Raw genomic sequence first — 26,331 nt, 5'->3', positions numbered from 1 at the left:
GGTGGTGTGTGGTGGTGTTGGTATGTGGTGGTGGTGGTGGTGGTGTGTTGGTGTGTGGTGGTGTGTTGGTGTGTGGTGGTGTTGGTATGTGGTGGTGGTGGTATGTTGGTGGTGTTTGGTGGTGGTGGTGTGTGGTGGTGGTGGTGTGTGTGTGGTGTTGGTGGTGTTGGTGTGTGGTGGTGGTGTTGGTGGTGGTGATGTGTATGTGGTGGTGTGTGGTGGAATGGTGGTGTGTTGTGGTGGTGGCTGTGGTATGTGGTGGTGTTGGTATGTAGTGGTGTTGGTATGTGGTGGTGGTGGTGGTGGTGGTGGTGTGTGTTGGTATGTGGTGGTGGTGGTGGTGTTGTGTGGTGGTGGTGTGTGGTGTGGTGGTGTGTGAGAGTGTGTGGGGTGTTGGTGGTGTGTGGTGGTGTGTGGTGGTGATGTGTGTGGTGGTGGTGGTGGTGTTGGTGGTGGTGTGTGGTGGTGTTGGTATGTGGTGGTGTGTTGGTGTGTGGTGGTGTGTTGGTGTGTGTTGGTGTGTGGTGGTGTGTTGGTGTGTGGTGGTGTGTTGGTGTGTGGTGGTGTGTTGGTGTGTGTTGGTGTGTGGTGGTGTGTTGTGGTGGTGGCTGTGGTATGTGGTGGTGTTGGTATGTAGTGGTGTTGGTATGTGGTGGTGGTGGTGTGTTGGTGGTGTTTGGTGGTGGTGGTGTGTGGTGGTGGTGGTGTTTGTGTGTGGTGGTGGTGTGTGGTGGTGGTGGTGTGTGGTGGTGGTGTTGGTGGTGGTGATGTGTATGTGGTGGTGTGTGGTGGAATGGTGGTGTGTTGTGGTGGTGGCTGTGGTATGTGTATGTGGTGGTATGTGGTGGTGTTGGTATGTAGTGGTGTTGGTATGTGGTGGTGGTGGTGGTGGTGTGTGTTGGTATGTGGTGGTGGTGGTGTGTTGGTGTGGTGGTGTGTGGTGGTGTGTTGGTGTGGTGGTGTGTGGTGGTGTGTGGTGGTGTGTTGTGGTGGTGGCTGTGGTATGTGGTGGTGTTGGTATGTGGTGGTGGTGGTGGTGGTGGTGGTGGTGGTGGTGGTGGTGGTGTGTGGTGGTATGTGGTGGTGGTGGTGGTGTGTTGGTGTGGTGGTGTGTGGTGGTGTTGGTGGTGTGTTGGTGTGGTGGTGTGTGTTGGTGTGGTGGTGTGTGGTGGTGTGGTGGTGGTGGTGGTGTGGAGGTGGTGGTGGTGGTGTTGGTATGTGGTGGAAGCGATTCCCAACCTTCCATAACAAAGCCATCACCTACAGAGAGATGAACCTGGAGAAGAGTCTCCTCAGCTATCTGAAAATCTTTGAATATGTGTGTGGTGTGTGGTGTTTGGTTGTGGTGGTGTGTGGTGTTGGTGAGGCTTGCTATTGAGAAAGGCTGCCAAAGGCATCTAAAGAGATGACTAAATTAGGTAAAAAACTAAGCTGCACTTCCTAACTTCCTGCCAAATGTATTTTTTTCCCCTTTATTTAACTAGGTAAGTCTGTTTATGAACAAATTCTTATTTTCAATGACAGCCTAGGAACACTGGGTTAAATGCCATGTTCAGGGGCTGAACGACGGATTTTTACCTTGTCAACTTGGGGATTTTCGATCTTGCAACATTTTGGTTACTTGTCCGACACTCTAACCACTAGGCCTGCCGCTCCAAATGTATGACCATATTAGAGACACATATTTCCCTCAGATTACACAGACCCACGAAGAATTCCAAAATAAATCACATTTTGATAAACTCTTATATCTATTGGGTGAAATACCACAGTGTGCATTCATAACAACAATATTTGTGAACTGTTGCCACAAGAAAAGGTCAACCAGTGAAGAACAAACACGGTTGTAAATACAACCCATATTTTAACTACCTGCACATCATAACAACACTGTACATTATATAGACATAATATGGCAATGTAAACATATGTTTCCCATGGCAATAAAGCCCTTAAAATGAAATTGAATTGAAAGAGACAGAGAGAGAGAGAGAGAGAGAGAGAGAGAGAGAGAGAGAGAGAGACAGAAACAGAGATAGAAAGAGACAGAGAGAGACGAGACAGAAATAGAGATAGTGAAGGATATGTGTTTGATAAAGTGTCCAATGTTGTTGGTAGTGTGGTTTGGCCTCAGGCTGCCTTTAGCAGCCTTTCTCTATCTCTCTCTCTTTGTCGCCATCTCTCTCTCTAAAGCGCTATCTCTATCGCTATCTTTCTCTCTCTCGCTATCGATATCTCTCTCTGTCTCTCGCTATCTCTCAATGGCTATCTTTCTCTGTCTCTCGCTATATCTCTGTCGCTAAATTTCTCTGTCTCTCGCTATAACTCTGTCGCTATCTGTCTCTGGCTATCGCTATCTTTCTCTGTCTCTGGCTGTCTCTGTCTCTCTATCTTATCCTGGAATATCCAATGCCTGAGGTCATCTGCCTTTGGCCTAAAGAGCAGGAACCTGGACTTCATCAAAGAAATCGATAATACAGACACTGTCATCCTACAAGAAACATGGTATAGAGGAGATGATCCCACTGGTTGCCCTCTAGGTTACAGAGAGCTGGTAGTCCCATCCATCAAACTACCAGGTGTGAAACAGAGAAGCGACTCAGGGGGTATGCTAATTTGGTATAGAGCAGACCTAACTCACTCCATTAAATTAATCAAAACAGGAACATTTTACATTTGGCTAGAAATTCAAAAGGAAATTATCTTAATTAACTTCTTGTGGCTGCAGGGGCAGTATTGAGTAGCTTGGATGAAAGGTGCACAGAGGTGCCCAGAGCAAACGGCCTGCTCGTCAGTCATAGTTGCTAAAGATGCATATTATTATTAGTATTGGATAGAAAACACTCAGAAGTTTCTAAAACTGTTTGAATTATGTCTGTGAGAATAACAGAACTCATATGGCAGGCAAAAACCGGAGAAAAAATCCAAACAGAAAGTGGAAATGATTAGGCTGGTCGATTTTCAACCAAGATCCCATTGAAATAACAGCGAGATATGAATGAGTTTTCACTTCCTACGGCTTCCACTAGATGTCAACAGTCTGTAGAACTTTGTCTGATGCCTCTACTGTGAAGGGGGGCCGAATGAGAGAGGCATTAGTCAAGTCTGCCATGACCTGACCATGCTTTCACCATGCGCGTTCACATAAGAGGGAGCTCTGTTCCATCGCTCATCTGAAGTCAATGTAATTCTCCAGTTGGAACGTTATTCAAGATTTATGTTAACAACATTCTAAAGATTGATTCAATACATCGTTTGACATGTTTCTACTGACTGTTACTGAACGCGCCAATGTAAACTCAGATTTTTTTATATAAATATGAACTTTATCAAACAAAACATACATGTATTGTGTAACATGAAGTCCTATGAGTGTCATCTGATGAAGATCATCAAAGGTTAGTGATTAATTTTATCTCTATTTGTGCTTTTTGTGACTCCTATCTTTGGCTGGAAAAATGGCTGTGCTTATTGTGGTTTGTGTGACCTAACATAATGGTTTGTGGTGCTTTCGCTGAAAAGCATATTTGAAATCGGACACTTTGGTGGGATTAACAACAAGATGACCTTTAAAATGGTATAAGACACATGTATGTCTGAGGAATCTTAATTATGAGATTTCTGTTTTTTGAATTTGGCGCCCTGCACTTTCACTGGCTGTTGTCATATCGATCCCGTTACCGGGATTGCAGCCCTTAACAGAGAAAAATGTCCTCCTGTGTGCTACCTATATCCCCTCACTAGAATCCCCATACTTTAATGAAGACAGCTTCTCCATCCTACAGGGGGAAATCAATCATTTCCAGGCCCAGGGACATGTACTAGTCTGTGGCGACCTAAATGCCAGAACTGGACAAGAACCTGACACCCTCATCACACAGGGGGAAAAACATCACTCTGATAGAGTTCAGTATGTCAAATCGGAGGGCCTGTTGTCCGGACCTCTGGCAGTCTCTATGGGGGTGCCACAGGGTTCATTTCTCGGGCCGACTCTCTTCTCTCTATACATCAATGATGTCGCTCTTGCTGCTGGTGATTCTCTGATCCACCTCTACGCAGACGACATCATTCTGCATTTTTCTGGCCCTTCTTTGGACACTGTGTTAACAAACCTCCAGACGAGCTTCAATGCCATACAACTCTCCTTCCGTGACCTCCAACTGCTCTTAAATGCAAGTTAAACTAAATGCATGCTATTCAATCGATCACTGCCCGCTCCTGCCCGCCCGTCCAGCATCACTAATCTGGACGGCTCTGACTTAGAATACGTGGACAACTACAAATACCTAGGTGTCTGGTTAGACAGTAAACTCTCCTTCCAGACTCACATTAAGCATCTCAAATCCAAAAATAAATCTAGAATTGGCTTCCTATTTCGCAACAAAGCATCCTTCACTCATGCTGCCAAACATACCCTCGTAAAACTGACCATCCTACCGATCCTCGACTTCGGCGATGTCATCTATAAAATACTCAACACTCTACTCAAGAAATTGGATGCAGTCTATCACAGTGCCATCCGTTTTGTCACCAAAGACCCATACACTAACCACCACTGCGACCTGTGCGCGCTCGTTGGTTTGCCCTCGCTTCATACTCATCGCCAAACCCAGTGGCTACAGGTTATCTACAAGTCTCTGCTAGGTAAAGCTCCGCCTTATCTCAGCTCTCTGGTCACCATAGCAGCACCCACCCATAGGACGCGCTCCAGCAGGTATATCTCACTGGTCACCCCCAAAGCCAATTCCTCCTTTGGTCACCTTTCCTTCCAGTTCTCTGCTGCCAATGACTGGAACGAACTGCAAAAATCACTGAAGCTGGAGCCACATATCTACCTCACTAGCTTTAAGCACCAGCTGTCAGAGCAGCTCACAGATCACAGCACATAGCCCATCTGTTAACAGCCCATCTATCTACCTCATCCCAATACTGTATTTATTTATCTTGCTCCTTTGCACCCCAGTATCTCTACTTGCACATTCATCTTCTGCACATCTACCATTCCAGTGTTTAATTGCTATATTGTAATCACTTCGCCACCATGGCCTGTTTATTGCCTTAACTCCCTTATCTTACCTCATTTGCACTCACTTTATATATACTTTTTGTTTTGTATTTTTATACTGTATTATTGACTGTATGTTTTGTTTATTCTTTGTGTAACTCTGTAACTCTGTAACTCTGTGTTGTTGTATGTGTCGAATTGCTATGCTTTATCTTGGCCAGGTCGCAGATGCAAATGAGAACTTGTTCTCAACTAGCCTGCCCTCAAAGCTCATCAATAACCTAAGGACCCTGGGACTAAACACCTCCTTCTGCAACTGGTTCCTGGACTCCTGGCGGGCCGCCCCCAGGTGGTAAGGGTAGGTAACAACACATCCGCCACGCTGATGCTCAACACAGGGGCCTCTCAGGGTTGTGTGCTCAGTCCCCTCCTGTACTCCCTTTTCACTCATGACTGCATGGCCAGGCACGACTTCAACACCATCATTAAGTTTGTCGATGACAGATGGCCGTGTGGTGCCAGGACAACAACCTCTCCCTCAACGTGATCACGACAAAGGAGATGATTGTGGACTACATGAAAAAGAGGACCAAGCACGCCCCCATTCTCATCGACGGGGCTGCAGTGGAGCAGGTTGAGAGTTTAAAGTTCCTTGGTGTCCACATCACCGACAAACTAACATGGTCCAAGCACACCAAGACAGTCGTGAAGAGGGCACAACAAAACCTATTCCCCCTCAGGAGACTGAAAAGATTTGGCATGGGTCCTCAGATCCTCAAAAGGTGGTACAGCTGCACCATCGAGAGCATCCTGACTGGTTGCATCATTGCCTGGTATGGCAACTGCTCGGCCTACATGTACATATTACCCCAACTAACCGGAGCCCCCGCACATTGACTCTGTACCGGTACCCCCCTGTATATAGTCTCGCTATTGTTATTTTACTTCTGCTCTTTAATCACTTGTTACTTTAATTTCTTATTCTTATCCGTATTTTTTTTTAAACTACATTGTTGGTTAGGGGCTCATAAGTAAACATTTCACTGTCTAAAACCTGTTGTATTCGCCGCATGTGACTAATAAACGTTTGATTTGGTTTTAGTCAGTTGTTATGCTAACCGGTTAGCAAGAGGTTGCATAGCAACAGCATCAATTTCCCGTAGACAGGCGAAGAGCTCGTACACTCAACTGAAACGATGCCGTTTGTTTACAGTATATTAAAATGAACTAATCGTATCTATAGAATGTAGTATATACTCATTAATATGTAGTATACAGTATTTTAAGTATGGGTATTCGAACAGAGCCAATGTCAGAGGGACACAGACACAGTCTGTTCAGAGTATTGAACTAGAACTCGGGTGGGATTAGCTTCCTGGTTCTGACCAGCATGGTGCCTTCTGATTGCCTAACAGAGCTCATCTGTGTGCTCAACACATCGCTATAGTAACTGTGAGAGGCTTCTGAGGGTAAGGTCAAGGGTGCCAGTCTGACTGTGTGCCCGCTAGGAATGTCAGCAGATAAAACAGAATATCTCTCTCTCTGTCTCTCTCTCTGCCTTGCCTTAAAATAATGCACCCCCCCCCCCCCCCCACCCCACCACACACACACAGACATTCCTCTCTCTCTCTCTCTCTGTCTCTCTCTCTGCCTTGCCTTAAAATAATGCACCCCCCCCCCACCACACACACACACACACACACACACACACACACACACACACAGACACAGACACAGACACAGACACAGACACAGACACACACACAGACACACACACACACACACACACACACACACACACACACACACACACACACAGAGAGACATTCCTCTCTCTCTCTCTCTCTTTCATCTTGCCGTGCCACTAAACGTCTCTGTGCCATCTGGAGTTTGGGGAGGAAAATTATTTTTTCAGCACCCACTTTTTATGTTGGTATATATTCATATTTAGTGATGCTCTGTAGTACGGCAGCAGAAGTCACACAACGGTCCAAATGAAACATCTCTATTACGTGTGTTTGGTTGGAGTGAAAAGGTACACTCAGCATTATGACATCACCAGGCACAGCGGGGGGAACGTCTTGCTTGTAGACGGAACAGACGTCAAACAAGGGCAGGATGAGAATGTAGTCCATAACTGACAATATTGCAATTCTCCCCCTCTCCACACTTCAAACACACACACAAACACACACCCAGGTGTACAGATGAAGTCGGAAGTGTACATACACTTAGGTTGGAGTTATTAAAACTCGTTTTTCAACCACTCTTCAACCATTTTTTGTTAACAAACTATAGTTTTGGCAAGTCAGTTAGGACATCTACTTTGTGCATGAAACAAGTAATTTTTCCAACATTTGTTTACAGACAGATTATTTCACTTATAATTCACTGTATCACAATTCCAGTGGGTCAGAAGTTTACATACACTAAGTTGACTGTGCCTTTAAACAGCTTGGAAAATTCCAGAAAATGATGTCATGGCTTTAGAAGCATCTGATAGGCTAATTGACATAATTTGAGTCAATTGGAGGTGTACCTGTGGATGTATTTCAAGGCCTACCTTCAACCTCAGTGCCTCTTTGCTTGACATCATGGTAAAATCTAAAGAAATCAGCCAAGAACTAAGAAAAAAAATGGTAGACCTCCACAAGTCTGGTTCATCCTTGGGAGCAATTTCCAAACGCCTGAAAGTACCACGTTCATCAGTACAAACAATAGTACGCAAGTATAAACACCATGGTACCACGCAGCCGTCGTACCACTCAGGAAGGAGATGCATTCTGTCTCCTAGAGATGAACGTACTTTGGTGCAAAAATTGCAAAGTGTGGAAGGCTACCCTAAACATTTGACCCAAGTTAAACAATTTAAAGGCAATGCTACCAAATACTAATTGAGTGTAGGTAAACGTCTGACCCACTGGGAATGTGATGAAAGAAATAAAAGCTGAAAATAAATCATTCTCTCTACTATTATTCTGACATTTCACATTCTTAAAATAAAGTGGTTATCCTATCTCACTTAAGACAGGGAATTTTTACTCTGATTAAATGTCAGGAATTGTGGAAAAACTGAGTTTAAATGTATTTGGCTAAGGTGTATGTAAACTTCCAACTTCAGCTGTACATAACAGTGTGTATGTGTGCATACATCTCGTTGTGTAACACAGAACAATAGAGTTTGTGGGCTGAAACCTACCTTCTCATTCATCACCATCACAGTCAGCTGTGTGTGTGTGTGTGTGTGTGTGTGTGTGTGTGTATGTGTGTGTACATCACACTCACCAAGATATGTCCGTGCCGTGTGTGTGTGTTTATGTGTGTGTGTTTGCCAGTACTCACCAGTGTGCAGTATGTCTCAGGTGGGTCTCCACAGGTGATATTGGGCGGGTCCAGGCTGACGGTCAGGTACTTGGTCATGACTGTAGCTTCTGGTTGACAGGCCATGTAGTCCCACGTTAACCCTTCCTCTGTGTAGATCTGACTCTTACACACGTCATAGTGGCCCCAGGCAGCTGGATATTGCTGCATGGCCACACACACACTCACACACACGCACAACGCCTGCAGGGTCACCATCACCGGACAAAGCATCGCGGCTCTCTCCTCGTCCTATCGTGACTAAGCGGCTGTTTTTTGTTTTTGTACAAAGACAGTGTGAAGGGGCGGGGCCAATGTGTTGTATCTTCCTCCTCGTGAGCCAATGGGTGTGTGTGTGATGTTGTTAGGTTGGCGTGTATTTAATCCCTCGTTGTGGCTGTCAGTCAGTCAGTGCCCTGTGGGAGAGAAGAAGAGGAGGTTATTGGACAGTCAAGGATCAGGTTGAAGGCAGAGTTAAAGGACTGGATTAGTAGCTCTGGCGTTTCAGAGAGTAGACCACACACACACACACACACACACACACACACACACACACACACACACACACACACACACACACACACACACACACACACACACACACACACACACACACACACACACACACACACACACACACACACACACACACACACAATTGTCTTATTGGACCATTCTTACCCTTAGATAATGGCTTGGCTGAAATATACGATTTATATTTCTCTTTGCTTCGATGTAAAATCTCATCCTTATTTGAATACCATACAAAATGATTATTTTCTATGCGTCAAGTAAATTACATTTGAGACAATTGCTTTTCCGGCCGGCTCCATTTATTTTGTCTAACTTAAAGTGTAGGAAGCATGAGTTTTTAACCACACAGTGTGGTCAAAGACTTAATAACTTAGTTGTAGTCACCATCTGGTTACATTTAACAACAAACATAGTTATGTTTGTGGGGTTTTTATATCGTTATTATTAACTTATTTTCAGATATCTTCGGAACTACCCAATAATAGTCTGGGTAGCCATTTTGTGCGATCCCCTAAAACCTGCCTGGAGCCTTCCTCCGATCACCATCTTGTTGACTGTTCCCCTCGTCCCCTGTGCCCTATGCCGCCTCTGGAATCTATCTCCTTCATATTTCCCTTGCTATATCGCTATTGGATTATCCTCACTGGCTCTCCCTCAGCCCGGTTCTCCCACCTCCCAGCATGATATTCTCAGCCGGATTTAGAACTTAACATTATTATTTTTTAGTATTTTTTAAATAATTTTATAGAAATGAAAAATAAGACCACTTTCTCTTGGTCACAGATGGACGACATCCCCTTCGTGCTTAAAATTGTAACTAGTCTACACACATTTGAATGATGTCTCTGCGCAGTGCACGTTTAAGAGAAAAGATTCTCTGTCGTCAGTTACATGAAATAGTCCCAAATATTGTTCTGTCACTATGTAAGATCCCATTTTTTCCATTCTTGTGAACCTCAAAAGTTCCAGACCTTTCCAAAACTACACAACATTACCAGTTGTTGTTTTAAATCGCCATCTCATGAAAAATAATTACGTTTGAGTATATCTATTTAGGCGGGAATGTTACATTTTGCCCTATCATTCAACTGAAGGACACAGCTCAAATAGTTCACACCTTCCCACCTCAGGGCGAGCTGATGTTAGACAGGTACATTTCCGAACCGGGCGTCAGGGAAAAACCAGCGTGTCAGTTTTTACACGATGAAATTGCAAAGCCCCGTGCATTTGACACAGCCAAAAATAGAAACCACAGTCTCAGTGTCTAACTATTGATATCCTTTGGAGCAATGGAGGGAGAGCAAAGTGGTTTGTTGGAGGGATTGGGAGAGGAAAGTGGTTTGTTGGAGGGATTGGGAGAGGAAAGTGGTTTGTTGGAGGGATTGGGAGAGGAAAGTGGTTTGTTGGAGGGATTGGGAGAGGAAAGTGGTTTGTTGGAGGGATTGGGAGAGGAAAGTGGTTTGTTGGAGGGATTGGGAGAGGAAAGTGGTTTGTTGGAGGGATTGGGAGAGGAAAGTGGTTTGTTGGAGGAATTGGGAGAGAAGAGTGGTTTGTTGGAGGGATTGGGAGAGGAGAGTGGTTTGTTGGAGGGATTGGGAGAGGAAAATGGTTTATTGGAGGATTTGGGAGAGGAAAGTGGTTTGTTGGAGGGATTGGGAGAGGAGAGTGGTTTGTTGGAGGGATTGGGAGAGGAAAATGGTTTATTGGAGGATTTGGGAGAGGAAAGTGGTTTGTTGGAGGGATTGGGAGAGTGATTTGTTGGAGGGATTGGGAGAGGAAAAAGATTTGTTGGAGGGATTGGGAGAGGAAAACGATTTGTTGGAGGGATTGGGAGAGGAGAGTGGTTTGTTGGAGGGATTGGGATTGCATTGCAGGACACTGAGGGATTGCATTGCAGGACACTGTGAGGGATTGCATTGCAGGACACTGTGAGGGATTGCATTGCAGGACACTGTGAGGGATTGCATTGAAGGACACTGAGGGATTGCATTGCAGGACACTGAGGGATTGTATTGCAGGACACTGAGGGATTGTATTGCAGGACACTGTGAGGGATTGTATTGCAGGACACTGTGAGGGATTGTATTGCAGGACACTGTGAGGGATTGCATTGCAGGACACTGTGAGGGATTGTATTGCAGGACACTGTGAGGGATTGTATTGCAGGACACTGTGAGGGATTGTATTGCAGGACACTGTGAGGGATTGTATTGCAGGACACTGTGAGGGATTGCATTGCAGGACACTGTGAGGGATTGTATTGCAGGACACTGTGAGGGACTGTATTGCAGGACACTGTGAGGGATTGTATTGCAGGACACTGAGTTATCAATCACAAACGATCAGTAAGATGGAACGACTGTTCCTGTAATGGTACATAACAGCCTTCAGTGTGTGTTTGTGTGTGTGTCTGTGTGTCTGTGTGCCTGTGTGCCTGTGTGCGTGTGTGCGTGTGTGTCAGTGTGTTGTCCGGTAGGTAATGCCTATCAGTTGGTGTGTGAAACAGATCCCAAAATAGATAATAACTGCTGCACGCCAAGCTCAGACTGAGTAAATAGTGTAGTTGACAACATGTTACTAACACCTGCATTTCAACTGAAGGTGTTCTGATTTTACAAGCCTTTCATTTGTGAATGTTCCATTATGGCTTAGTAATGTAGTGAATGTTATATTATGGCTTAGTAATGTAGTGATTGTTCCATTATGGCTTAGTAATGTAGTGATTGTTCCATTATGGCTTAGTAATGTAGTGAATGTTCCATTATGGCTTAGTAATGTAGTGAATGTTCCATTATGGCTTAGTAATGTAGTGATTGTTCCATTATGGCTTAGTAATGTAGTAATGTTCCATTATGGCTTAGTAATGTAGTGAGTGTTCCATTATGGCTTAGTAATGTAGTGAATGTTCCATTATGGCTTAGTAATGTAGTGATTGTTCCATTATGGCTTAGTAATGTAGTGATTGTTCCATTATGGCTTAGTAATGTATTGATTGTTCCATTATGGCTTAGTAATGTAGTGAGTGTTCCATTATGGCTTAGTAATGTAGTGATTGTTCCATTATGGCTTAGTAATGTAGTGATTGTTCCATTATGGCTTAGTAATGTAGTGATTGTTCCATTATGGCTTAGTAATGTAGTGATTGTTCCATTATGGCTTAGTAATGTAGTGATTGTTCCATTATGGCTTAGTAATGTAGTGATTGTTCCATTATGGCTTAGTAATGTAGTGATTGTTCCATTATGGCTTAGTAATGTAGTGATTGTTCCATTATGGCTTAGTAATGTAGTGAATGTTATATTATGGCTTAGTAATGTAGTGAATGTTCCATCATGGCTTAGTAATGTAGTGAATGTTCCATTATGGCTTAGTAATGTAGTGAATGTTCCATTATGGTTTAGTAATGTATTGAATGTTCCATTATGGATTAGTAATGTAGTAATGTTCCATTATGGCTTAGTAATGTAGTGAATGTTCCATTATGGCTTAGTAATGTAGTGAATGTTCCATTATGGCTTAGTAATGTAGTAATGTTCCATTATGGCTTAGTAATGTAGTGATTGTTCCATTATGGCTTAGTAATGTAGTGAATGTTCCATTATGGCTTAGTAATGTAGTGAATGTTCCATTATGGTTTAGTAATGTAGTGATTGTTCCATTATGACTTAGTAATGTAGTGAATGTTCCATTATGGCTTAGTAATGTAGTGAATGTTCCATTATGGCTTAGTAATGTAGTGAATGTTCCATTATGGCTTAGTAATGTAGTGAATGTTATATTATGGCTTAGTAATGTAGTGAATGTTCCATTATGGTTTAGTAATGTAGTGAATGTTCCATTATGACTTAGTAATGTAGTGAATGTTATATTATGGCTTAGTAATGTAGTGAATGTTCCATCATGGCTTAGTAATGTAGTGAATGTTCCATCATGGCTTAGTAATGTAGTGAATGTTCCATTATGGCTTAGTAATGTAGTGATTGTTCCATTATGGCTTAGTAATGTAGTGATTGTTCCATTATGGCTTAGTAATGTAGTGAATGTTCCATTATGGCTTAGTAATGTAGTGATTGTTCCATTATGGCTTAGTAATGTAGTGATTGTTGACAGTTAAAGGTCTAGTATGTAGTAATAGTTTTCTGATGTTGACAGTTGAAAGGTCTAGTATGTAGTAAAAGTTTTACTACAACTTACATTACAACGGAACGACTTGATTAGCGTAGTGTTAGCTAGCTACATAGTTGTCTTTGCTGTCCTTGTATCCAAGATAATTGTGTAGTTTTGAGAAATTTTGAGAAATTTTCGAGGTTACCTAGCCAGTTAGAGATTACCTAGCCAGCTACACGTTCAAACAAAGTCAACAACGCAGCCACTGCTAGCCAGCCTACTTCACCGCCAGCAGTACTATATCATTTTAGTCAATAAGATTTTATTTTATTTTTGCAACGTAAGCTTAACTTTCTGAACATTCGAGACGTGTAGTCCACTTGTCATTCTAATCTCCTTTGCATTAGCGTAGCCTCTTCTGTAGCCTGTCAACTATGTGTCTGTCTATCCCTCTTCTCTCCTCTCTGCACAGACCATACAAACGCTTCACACCGCGTGGCCGCTGCCATTCTAACCTGGTGGTTCCAGCGCGCACGACCCACGTGGAGTTCCAGGTCTCCGGCAGCCTCTGGAACTGCCGATCTGCGTCCAACAAGGCAGAGTTCATCTCAGCCTATGCTTCCCTCCAGTCCCTCGACTTCTTGGCACTGACGGAAACATGGATTACCACTGACAACACTGCTACTCCTACTGCTCTCGCCTCGTCTGCCCACGTGTTCTCGCACACCCCGAGAGCTTCTGGTCAGCGGGGCGGTGGCACTGGGATCCTCATCTCTCCCAAGTGGACATTCTCTCTTGCTCCCCTGACCCATCTGTCTATCGCCTCCTTTGAATTTCATGCTGTCACAGTTACCAGCCCTTTCAAGCTTAACATCCTTATCATTTATCGCCCTCCAGGTTCCCTTGGAGAGTTCATCAATGAGCTTGACGCCCTGATAAGTTCCTTTCCTGAGGATGGCTCACCTCTCACAGTTCTGGGTGACTTTAACCTCCCCACGTCTACCTTTGACTCATTCCTCTCTGCCTCCTTCTTTCCACTCCTCTCCTCTTTTGACCTCACCCTCTCACCTTCCCCCTCTACTCACAAGGCAGGCAATACGCTTGACCTCATCTTTACTAGATGCTGTTCTTCCACTAATCTCACTGCAACTCCCCTCCAAGTCTCCGACCACTACCTTGTATCCTTTTCCCTCTCGCTCTCATCTAACACTTCCCACACTGCCCCTACTCGGATGGTATCGCGCCGTCCCAACCTTCGCTCTCTCTCCCCCGCTACTCTCTCCTCTTCCATCCTATCATCTCTTCCCTCTGCTCAAACCTTCTCCAACCTATCTCCTGATTCTGCCTCCTCAACCCTCTTCTCCTCCCTTTCTGCATCCTTTGACTCTCTATGTCCCCTATCCTCCAGGCCGGCTCGGTCCTCCCCTCCTGCTCCTTGGCTCGACGACTCACTGCGAGCTCACAGAACAAGGCTCCGGGCAGCCGAGCGGAAATGGAGGAAAACTCGCCTCCCTGCGGACCTGGCATCCTTTCACTCCCTCCTCTCTACATTCTCCTCTTCTGTCTCTGCTGCTAAAGCCACTTTCTACCACTCTAAATTCCAAGCATCTGCCTCTAACCCTAGGAAGCTCTTTGCCACCTTCTCCTCCCTCCTGAATCCTCCTCCCCCTCCTCCCCCCTCCTCCCTCTCTGCGGATGACTTCGTCAACCATTTTGAAAAGAAGGTCGACGACATCCGATCCTCGTTTGCTAAGTCAAACGACACCGCTGGTTCTGCTCACACTGCCCTACCCTGTGCTTTGACCTCTTTCTCCCCTCTCTCTCCAGATGAAATCTCGCGTCTTGTGACGGCCGGCCGCCCAACAACCTGCCCGCTTGACCCTATCCCCTCCTCTCTTCTCCAGACCATTTCCGGAGACCTTCTCCCTTACCTCACCTCGCTCATCAACTCATCCTTGACCGCTGGCTACGTCCCTTCCGTCTTCAAGAGAGCGAGAGTTGCACCCCTTCTGAAAAAACCTACACTCGATCCCTCCGATGTCAACAACTACAGACCAGTATCCCTTCTTTCTTTTCTCTCCAAAACTCTTGAACGTGCCGTCCTTGGCCAGCTCTCCTGCTATCTCTCTCAGAATGACCTTCTTGATCCAAATCAGTCAGGTTTCAAGACTAGTCATTCAACTGAGACTGCTCTTCTCTGTGTCACGGAGGCGCTCCGCACTGCTAAAGCTAACTCTCTCTCCTCTGCTCTCATCCTTCTAGACCTATCGGCTGCCTTTGATACTGTGAACCATCAGATCCTCCTCTCCACCCTCTCCGAGCTGGGCATCTCCGGCGCGGCCCACGCTTGGATTGCGTCCTACCTGACAGGTCGCTCCTACCAGGTGGCGTGGCGAGAATCTGTCTCCGCACCACGTGCTCTCACCACTGGTGTCCCCCAGGGCTCTGTTCTAGGCCCTCTCCTATTCTCGCTATACACCAAGTCACTTGGCTCTGTCATATCCTCACATGGTCTCTCCTATCATTGCTATGCAGACGACACACAATTAATCTTCTCCTTTCCCCCCTCTGATAACCAGGTGGCGAATCGCATCTCTGCATGTCTGGCAGACATATCAGTGTGGATGACGGATCACCACCTCAAGCTGAACCTCGGCAAGACGGAGCTGCTCTTCCTCCCGGGGAAGGACTGCCCGTTCCATGATCTCGCCATCACGGTTGACAACTCCATTGTGTCCTCCTCCCAGAGTGCTAAGAACCTTGGCGTGATCCTGGACAACACCCTGTCGTTCTCAACTCACATCAAGGCGGTGACCCGTTCCTGTAGGTTCATGCTCTACAACATTCGCAGAGTACGACCCTGCCTCACACAGGAAGCGGCGCAGGTCCTAATCCAGGCACTTGTCATCTCCCGTCTGGATTACTGCAACTCGCTGTTGGCTGGGCTCCCTGCCTGTGCCATTAAACCCCTACAACTCATCCAGAACGCCGCAGCCCGTCTGGTGTTCAACCTTCCCAAGTTCTCTCACGTCACCCCGCTCCTCCGCTCTCTCCACTGGCTTCCAGTTGAAGCTCGCATCCGCTACAAGACCATGGTGCTTGCCTACGGAGCTGTGAGGGGAACGGCACCTCCGTACCTTCAGGCTCTGATCAGGCCCTACACCCAAACAAGGGCACTGCGTTCATCCACCTCTGGCCTGCTCGCCTCCCTACCTCTGAGGAAGTACAGTTCCCGCTCAGCCCAGTCAAAACTGTTCGCTGCTCTGGCACCCCAATGGTGGAACAAACTCCCTCACGACGCCAGGTCAGCGGAGTCAATCACCACCTTCCGGAGACACCTGAAACCCCACCTCTTTAAGGAATACCTAGGATAGGATAAAGTAATCCTTCTAACCCCCCCCCTCCCCCTTAAAAGACTGAGATGCACTATTGTAAAGTGGTTGTTCCACTGGATATCATAAGGTGAATGCACCAATTTGTAAGTCGCTCTGGATAAGAGCGTCTGCTAAATTACTTAAATGTAAATGTAAAAATGATGTTGACAGTTGAAAGGTCTAGTATGTAGTAATAGTTTTATGATGTTGACAGTTGAAAGGTCTAGTATGTAGTAATAGTTTTATGATGTTGACAGTTGAAAGGTCTAGTATGTAGTAATAGTTTAATGATGTTGACAGTTGAAAGGTCTAGTATGTAGTAATAGTTTTATGATGTTGACAGTTGAAAGGTCTAGTATGTAGTAATAGTTTTATGATGTTGACTGTTGAAGGTCTAGTATGTAGTAATAGTTGTATGATGTTGACAGTTAAATGTCTAGTATGTAGTAATAGTTTTATGATGTTGACAGTTGAAAGGTCTAGCATGTAGTAATAGTTTTATGATGTTGACAGTTAAAGGTCTAGTATGTAGTAAAAGTTTTATGATGTTGACAGTTGAAAGGTCTAGTATGTAGTAATAGTTTTATGATGTTGACAGTTAAAGGTCTAGTATGTAGTAATAGTTTTATGATGTTGACAGTTGAAAGGTCTAGTATGTAGTAATAGTTTTATGATGTTGTCAGTTGTAAGGTCTAGCATGTAGTAATAGTTTTATGATGTTGACAGTTGAAAGGTATTCTGAATATATTTTGCTGTGGAATAAATGCTGTTGCTCTCGATGTAAAACCACACCTGTCTTTTAGTACTAACTTAACTTAGTTTCCATCTGCCTAAATAAGATGATACTAACGCTTAGGCTTTAGCTCAGTGGGCTAACACAGTCGAGGAACACAGGAGGCCAGGGTTTGAACTCACTCGGTAACACACCATGTTACCCAATGACTCACAATGCACTGGGCATAACTACATTTTCTGGGTTCAAAGGTTACAAGAAGACACATGCTATGGCTGCAACGGCACATTCTATATTAAAAGTCATACATATTTCACCAGGTTTCTCTCTGTATGTTTAGAGTACAGAGAGAGAGAGAGAGAGAGAGAGAGAGAGAGAGAGAGAGAGAGAGAGAGAGAGAGAGAGAGAGAGAGAGAGAGAGAGAGAGAGAGAGAGAGAGAGAGAGAGCGAGAGAGCGAGAGAGCGAGAGAGAGAGAGAGAGAGAGAGAGAGAGAGAGAGAGAGAGAGAGAGAGGTACTGGGAGAGCGAGAGAAAGAGAGGTACTGGGAGAGCGAGAGAGAGAGAGGTACTGGGAGAGCGAGAGAGAGAGAGGTACTGGGAGAGCGAGAGAGAGAGAGAGAGAGAGAGAGGTACTGGGAGAGCGAGAGAAAGAGAGGTACTGGGAGAGCGAGAGAAAGAGAGAGAGGTACTGGGAGAGCGAGAGAAAGAGAGAGAGGAAGTGGGAGAGGGAGAGAGAGAGAGAGAGGAAGTGGGAGAGGGAGAGAGAGAGAGAGAGGAAGTGGGAGAGGGAGAGAGAGAGAGTGATCAAGAGTGAGAGCGAGAACCTAAGAGACAGAGAGCAAGAACGTGAGAGACAGAGAGCAAGAACGTGAGAGAGAGAGAGAGTATACAGCAAGATGTTTATCTCTCTCTTCTCTCCTGTTGTTTTTCAATCCTGTGAAACACCCCCTTGTGTCCGCTAGCATCCCATCCATTAGGCCAGTCAGGTGGAGTAAACACGGTAGGCAGCAGTGCCCTGTGGCTTGTTCTGGTTACTCAGTAGACTTTAAAACACTGTGGATATACTCTGTTTATTTTATAATCCAACCCTACGTACAGAAAATAATTCACATCCCTTGACGTATTCCACATTTTGTTCTGGTTACAGCCTGAATTCAAAATGTATTAAATGGATTGTTTTTCTCAACCAGCTACAGACAATACCCCATGATGACATCACAATACCCCATGATGACATCACAATACCCCATGATGACATCACAATACCCCATGATGACATCACAATATCCCATGATGACATCACAATACCCCATGATGACATCACAATACCCCATGATGACATCACAATACCCCATGATGACATCACAATACCCCATGATGACATCACAATACCCCATGATGACATCACAATACCCCATGATGACAAAGTGAAAACATGTTCTTAGACATTTCTGCAAATGTATTGCACCTGGCTCCTCCTACATACCCCTACCCCGGCAAACAGCTCTGCACCCCCCGCAGCAACTTGCCCAAGCTCCACCCCCGCTTCTCCTTCACCCAAATCCAGATAGCTGATGTTCTGAAAGAGCTGCAAAATCTGGACCCTCTCTTTCTTCTAAAATGATCTGCCGAAATTGTTGCAACCCCTATTTTCTAGCCTGTTCAACCTCTCTTTCGTATCGTCTGAGATCCCTAAAGATTCGAAAGCTGCCGCGGTCATCCCCCTCTTCAAAGGGGGAGACACTCTAGAACCAAACTGTTATAGACCTATATCCATCCTGCCCTGCCTTTCTAAAGTCTTCGATAGCCAAGTTAACAAACAGATCACCGACCATTTCGAATCCCACCGTACCTTCTCCACCATGCAATCTGGATTCCGAGCTGGTCACGGGTGAACCTCAGCCACGCTCAAGGTCCTAAACGATATCATAACCGCCATCGATAAGAGACATTACTGTGCAGCTGTATTCATCGATCTGGCCAAGGCTTTCGACTCTGTCAATCACCGCATTCTTATAGGCAGACTCAACAGCCTTGATTTCTCAAATGACTGCCTCTCCTGATTCACCAACTACTTCTCTGATAGAGTTCAGTGTGTCAAATCGGAGGGCCTGTTGTCTGGACCTCTGGCAGTCTCTATGGGGGTGCCACAGGGTTCAATTCTTGGGCCGACTCTTTTCTCTGTATATTTCAATGATGTCGCTCTTGCTGCTGGTGATTCTCTGATCCACCTCTACGCAGACGACACCATTCTGTATACATCTGGCCCTTCTCTGGACACTGTTAACAAACCTCCAAACGAGTTTCAATACCATACAACACTCCTTCTGTGGCCTCTAACTGCTCTTAAATGCTAGTAAAACTAAATGCATGCTCATCAACCGGTCGCTGCCTGCACCCCCCTGCCCGACTAACATCACTACTCTGGACGGTTCTGACTTAGAATATGTGGACAACTACAAATACCTAGGTGTCTGGTTAGACTGTAAACTCTCCTTCCAGACTCACATGAAGCATCTCCAATCCAAAAATTAAATCTAGAATTGGCTTCCAATTTCGCAACAAAGCCTCCATCACTCATGCTGCCAAACATACCCTCGTAAAATTGGCTATCCTACCGATCCTTGACTTCGGCGATGTCATTTACAAAATAGCCTCCAACACTCTACTTAGCAAATTGGATGCAGTCTATCACAGTGCCATCCGTTTTATCACCAAAGCCCCATATACTACCCACCACTGCGACCTGTATGCTCTCGTTGGCTGGCCCTCGCTACATATTCGTCGCCAAACCCACTGGCTCCAGGTTATCTATAAGTCTTTGCTAGGTAAAGCCCCGCCTTATCTCAGCTCACTGGTCACCATAGCAGCACCCACCCGTAGCATGCGCTCCAACAGGTATATTTCACTGGTCAAAGCCAATTGGTCAAAGCCAATTGGTCAAAGCCAAAGCCAGTCCCCAAAGCCAATTCCTGCTTTGGCTGCCTTTTCTTCCAGTTCTCTGCTGCCAATGACTGGAACGAACTGCAAAATCACTGAAGCTAAGGACTTCGATCTCCCTCACTAACTTTAAGCACCAGCTGTCAGAGCAGCTTACCGATCACTGTACCTGTACACAGCCCATCTGTAAATAGGCCAGCCAACTTCCTCATCCCCATATTGTTATTTTTCGTTTGTTTGCTCTTTTGCACCCCAGTATCTCTACTTGCACATCATCATCTGCACATCTATCACTCCAGTGTTAAGGCTAAATTGTAATTATTTTTGCCACTATTTCCCATTTATTGCCTTACCTCCCTAATCTTACTACATTTGCACACACTGCACATATATTTTTATATTGCGTTACTGACTGTACGTTTGTTTATCCTATGTGTAACTCTGTGTTGTTATTTTTGTCGCACCGCTTTGCTTTATCTGGCCAGGTCGCAGTTGTAAATGAGAACTTGTTCTCAACTGGCCTACCTGGTTAAAAGGCTAGGGAAGCTAGGATATGCATATGAAGTTTCCAAAACTGTTAAAATAATGTCTGTGAGTATAACAGAATTGATATGGCAGGCGAAAACCCGAGGAGAATCCATCTGGACATTTTTTTTGTTTTTGAGGTAACAGGCCATTCAAATGCTTGTCTATGGAATATTCAAAGGAATTCCTCCCAGATTGCAGTTCCTATGGCTTCCACTAGATGTCAACCGTCTTTAGAAAGCGTTTCAGGCTTTTTTTATTTTTTATTAGTAGTTGTAGTTTTTCAAGGTGGCTCTCATTTTGACTGTAGTCTTGAGGCGCGCGTGGATGAGGGTGCACATTTCGTTATTTATCTCCGGTATTGAACATACTACATTCCATCTTAAATTGTATCGTTTATTTACATATTACGGTACCTGTGGATTGATTAGAAACATTGCTTGACTTGTTTGGACGAAGTTTACCATTAAGTTTTGGGAATGATTTTTCTGCATGTTGAACGAGTGGAACGGGTGGATTACTGAATCAAACGCGCAAACTAAACTGACTTTTTTGGGATATAAAGAAGGACTTTATCGAACAAAACAACCATTTGTTGTGTAGATGGGACCCTTGGGATTGCAAACAGAGGAAGATCTTCAAAGGTAAGTGATTTATTTTATCGCTATTTCTGATTTTTGTGACGCCTCTGCTGGTTTGGAAAATGTTTTTAATGCTGATGTATGCGGGGCGCTGACCTCAGATAATCGCAGGGTATGCTTTCGCTGTAAAGCCTTTTTGAAATCGGACAAAGCGGCTGGATTAGCAAGAAGTTAAGCTTTTAAACGATGTAAGACACATGAATATTTAATATTATGATTTTGTATTTTGAATTTCGCACTCTGCAATTTCACCGGATGTTGTCGAGGTGGGGCGCTAGTGTCCCACCTAGCCCAAAGAGGTTATTAAATAAAGGTGAAATAAAATAAATACAAAAATGTAGAAATATCGCATTTACAGAAGTATTCCCACCCACCCCTGAGTGTTAAAATGACCTTTGACAGTGATTACAGCTGTGAGTTTCTCTGGGTAAGTCTTTAAGAGCTTTACACAACTGGATTGTACAATACTTACACACCATTATTTTTAAAGTCTTGCCACAGATTTTCAAGCTGATTTAAATCAAAACTGTAACTAGATCACTCAGGAACAATCAATGTTGTCTTGGTAAGCAAAATATTTGGCCTTGTGTTTTAGGTTATTGTCCTGCTGAAAGGTGATTTTGTCTCCCAGTGTCTGGTGGAAAGCATACTGAAACAGGGTTTCCTCTAGGATTTTGCCTGTGCTTAGCTCTACTCTTTTTATTTGATACTAAAAAACTACCCAGTCCTTGACGATGACAAGCATACCCATAACATGATGCAGCCACCACTATGCTTGAAAATACTCAATCCCTACTGAGATCAATAAACTTTTTTATATTGTTGAATTTTGTTCTAATGTCTGGATTCTGTTATACTGGCTGCACTCTCTGCAACGTGGATTTTATAGAGACTCCTCTCAGCCCAACAGAAGTCTCTCTCCGGTAGGAAGGGAGATTACTTTATAGAGACTCCTCTCAGCCCAACAGAAGTCTCTCTCTGGTAGCAAGGGAGCTGACTTTATAGAGACTCCTCTCAGCCCAACAGAAGTCTCTCTCCGGTAGGAAGGGAGCTGACTTTATAGAGACACCTCTCAGCCCAACAGAAGTCTCTCTGGTAGGAAGGGAGCTGACTTTATAGAGACTCCTCTCAGCCCAACAGAAGTCTCTCTGGTAGGAAGGGAGCTGACTTTATAGAGACTCCTCTCAGCCCAACAGAAGTCTATCTCTGGTAGGAAGGGAGCTGACTTTATAGAGACTCCTCTCAGCCCAACAGAAGTCTCTCTGGTAGGAAGGGAGCTGACTTTATAGAGACTCCTCTCAGCCCAACAGAAGTCTCTCTGGTTGAAAGGCAGCTGACTCTATAGAGACTCCTCTCAGCCCAACAGAAGTCTCTCTCTGGTAGGAAGGGAGCTGACTTTATAGAGACTCCTCTCAGCCCAACAGAAGTCTCTCTGGTTGAAAGGCAGCTGACTCTATAGAGACTCCTCTCAGCCCAGCAGAAGTCTCTCTCTGGTAGGAAGGGAGCTGACTTTATAGAGACTCCTCTCAGCCCAACAGAAGTCTCTCTGGTTGAAAGGCAGCTGACTTTATAGAGACTCCTCTCAGCCCAGCAGAAGTCTCTCTCTGGTAGGAAGGGAGCTGACTTTATAGAGACTCCTCTCAGCCCAACAGAAGTCTCTCTGGTTGAAAGGCAGCTGACTCTATAGAGACTCCTCTCAGCCCAACAGAAGATAATCACATTTTCTTTCACATGCACCTTCAGCCATAACAAGCCTACAGGCAGCCCAAATCATATTGATAAATATTCTGAGATGCAAGTCTTTAAGTGCTCAAATGCGTATAGATTCTTGGATCAATTACTCCACGAAACATTAAAGTGAACTTACATCTGTCTGCATGTTTTAATTCAGCCTGAGGTGGGATGGGGTGAGACTGTCATAAAGCCCTTTTGTGGGGGGAACCTAATTCTGATTGGCTGGGGCTGGCTACCAAGTGGGTGGGGCTATGCCTTCCAAGGCCCAATCATTAGGGTCTATTGCGTTTATTTCCATTGACTGATTTCCTTATACGAAATGTAACTCAGTAAAGTCTTTGAAATTGTTGCAATGTTGCGTTTATATTTGAGTTCCAGTATATATATTCAGCCAAGTTCCAGCACCTAACTCAGGTTACTGGGCAAACTGAGCTGGCAAATGTGTGTTGTCTGGCTGATGAATGCCAGCATAAGACTGTAAAATGCCCCCCAGCTTTACTTGGCCAACACCCAAACCTCTCGTATGAGCCAGAGCCAGTCAGAGTGTGAGCTATTGGCAGGGAACACAGAAGTGGCCCCACTGCCTGTCCCCTCTCTTTCTCTCTCTCTGCTGCTGTTTCTCTCTTCTTCCCCTCTCTCTATTTCTCTGCCTCCCCCTCTCTCTCTCTTTCTCTATTTCTCTGCCTCCCCCTCTCTCTCTCTCTCTATTTCTCTGCCTCCCCCTCTCTCTCTCTCTCTATTTATCTGCCTCCCCCTCTCTCTCTCTATTTATCTGCCTCCCCCTCTCTCTCTCTATTTCTCTACCTCCCCCTCTCTCTCTCTTTCTCTATTTCTCTGCCTCCCCCTCTCTCTCTCTCTATTTCTCTGCCTCCCCTTCTCTCTCTCTCTCTATTTCTCTGCCTCCCCCCCTCTCTCTCTATTTCTCTGCCTCCCCCTCTCTCTCTCTATTTCTCTGCCTCCCCCTCTCTCTCTCTCTCTATTTCTCTGCCTCCCCCTCTCTCTCTCTATTTCTCTGCATCCCCCTCTCTCTCTCTATTTCTCTGCCTCCCCCTCTCTCTCTCTCTCTCTATTTCTCTGCCTCTCTCTCTCTCTCTATTTCTCTGCCTCCCCCTCTCTCTCTATTTCTCTGCCTCCCCCTCTCTCTCTATTTCTCTGCCTCCCCCTCTCTCTCTCTATTTCTCTGCCTCCCCCCTCTCTCTCTCTATTTCTCTGCCTCCCCCTCTCTCTCTCTCTCTATTTCTCTGCCTCCCCCTCTCTCTCTCTCTCTATTTCTCTGCCTCCCCCTCTCTCTCTCTCTCTATTTCTCTGCCTCCCCCTCTCTCTCTCTATTTATCTGCCTCCCCCTCTCTCTCTCTATTTCTCTACCTCCCCCTCTCTCTCTCTTTCTCTATTTCTCTGCCTCCCCCTCTCTCTCTCTCTCTATTTCTCTGCCTCCCCTTCTCTCTCTCTCTCTATTTCTCTGCCTCCCCCTTTCTCTATATATATATTTCTCTGCCTCCCCCTCTCGCTCTCTCTCTATTTCTCTGCCCCCCCCCCTCTCTCTCTATTTCTCTGCCTCCCCCTCTCTCTCTCTATTTCTCTGCCTCCCCCTCTCGCTCTCTCTCTATTTCTCTGCCTCCCCCTCTCTCTCTCTATTTCTCTGCATCCCCCTCTCTCTCTCTATTTCTCTGCCTCCCCCTCTCTCTCTCTCTCTCTATTTCTCTGCCTCTCTCTCTCTCTCTATTTCTCTGCCTCCCCCTCTCTCTCTATTTCTCTGCCTCCCCCTCTCTCTCGCTATTTCTCTGCCTCCCCCTCTCTCTCTATTTCTCTGCCTCCCCCTCTCTCTCTCTATTTCTCTGCCCCCCCCCACCTCTCTATTTCTCTGCCTCCCCCTCTCTCTCTCTCTCTATTTCTCTGCCTCCCCCTCTCTCTCTCTCTATTTCTCTGCCTCCCCTCTCTCTCTATTTCTCTGCCTCCCCCTCTCTCTCTCTCTATTTCTCTGCCTCCCCCTCTCTCTCTCTATTTCTCTGCATCCCCCTCTCTCTCTCTCTCTCTATTTCTCTGCCTCTCTCTCTCTCTCTATTTCTCTGCCTCCCCCTCTCTCTCTATTTCTCTGCCTCCCCCTCTCTCTCGCTATTTCTCTGCCTCCCCCTCTCTCTCTATTTCTCTGCCTCCCCCTCTCTCTCTCTATTTCTCTGCCTCCCCCCCCTCTCTCTCTCTATTTCTCTGCCTCCCCCTCTCTCTCTCTCTCTATTTCTCTGCCTCCCCCTCTCTCTCTCTCTCTATTTCTCTGCCTCCCCCTCTCTCTCTATTTCTCTGCCTCCCCCTCTCTCTCTATTTCTCTGCCTCCCCCTCTCTCTCTCTCTCTATTTCTCTGCCTCCCCCTCTCTCTCTCTCTCTCTATTTCTCTGCCTCCCCCTCTCTCTCTCTCTCTATTTCTCTGCCTCCCCCTCTCTCTATTTCTCTGCCTCCCCCTCTCTCTCTCTATTTCTCTGCCTCCCCCTCTCTCTCTCTATTTCTCTGCCTCCCCCTCTCTCTCTCTATTTCTCTGCCTCCCCCTCTCTCTCTCTATTTCTCTGCCTCCCCCTCTCTATTTCTCTGCTTCCCCCTCTTCTGCATACCTAGTATCACAGTGGTGGGGTGGTTTTCAGTTTTCTAAATGATTCATAATTATATTCTTGCCCCCACCCCGGATTATTCGCTCATGAAAAAAGTTTATCTGCGGTGACGATGCCTGCAGTAGACTCAGACAGCCAACACCATGTATGTATGAGAGCTTCCTGTGCCTTATTGAAAACTATTTTCCTGAAGGGCTAACATACTACACACTGGAACTCTCACACACTGGCCATTAACTTCCAACAGGCTACTTTTGCCTATATATCAAATGATTAAGTAGTGATGGGAAACCGAGGCTCTCTGAAGGCTTAGGCGATTTTTTACCAAATTGTGTCGGGGAAAAAAACAGTTAATTACTCTGAGCTTCATTATATGTTTATGTGTCGGGGGGCTAGGGTCAGTCTGTTATATCTGGAGTACTTCTCCTGTCTTATCCGGTGTCCTGTGTGAATTTAAGTATGCTCTCTCTAATTCTCTCTTTCTTTCTTTCTCTCTCTCGGAGGACCTGAGCCCTAGGACCATGCCTCAGGACTACCTGGCATGATGACTCCTTGCTGTCCCCAGTCCACCTGGCCCTGCTGCTGCTCCAGTTTCAACTGTTCTGCCTGCGGCTATGGAACACTGACCTGTTCACCGAACATGCTACCTGTCTCAGACCTGCTGTTTTCAACTCTCTAAAAACAGCAGGAGCGGTAGAGATACTCTCAATGATCGGCTATGAAAAGCCAACTGACATTTACTCCTGAGGTTCTGACTTGTTGCACCCTCGACAACTACTGT

At 45.4% G+C, this 26,331-nt stretch overlaps 1 protein-coding gene across 1 annotated transcript in view; it reads right to left on the bottom strand.

The window, feature by feature from the left end:
* Positions 1-26,331, bottom strand: part of LOC139559976 (netrin-G1-like) — a 174,645-nt gene that overhangs the window by 136,742 nt on the left and 11,572 nt on the right. The window contains exon 2 of the mRNA XM_071376477.1: positions 8,348-8,781. Coding sequence (XP_071232578.1) covers positions 8,348-8,599 — 252 coding nt within the window. The 5' untranslated portion in view covers positions 8,600-8,781. The remainder of the gene's footprint in view (positions 1-8,347; positions 8,782-26,331) is intronic.

This window comes from Salvelinus alpinus, chromosome 30 (genome assembly GCF_045679555.1).
Source record: "Salvelinus alpinus chromosome 30, SLU_Salpinus.1, whole genome shotgun sequence".
In the NCBI taxonomy this organism is placed as follows: Eukaryota; Metazoa; Chordata; class Actinopteri; order Salmoniformes; family Salmonidae; genus Salvelinus; species Salvelinus alpinus.
The sequence above is the reverse complement of the archived record's forward strand: the minus strand, read 5'-3'. Positions and strand labels throughout refer to the sequence as shown.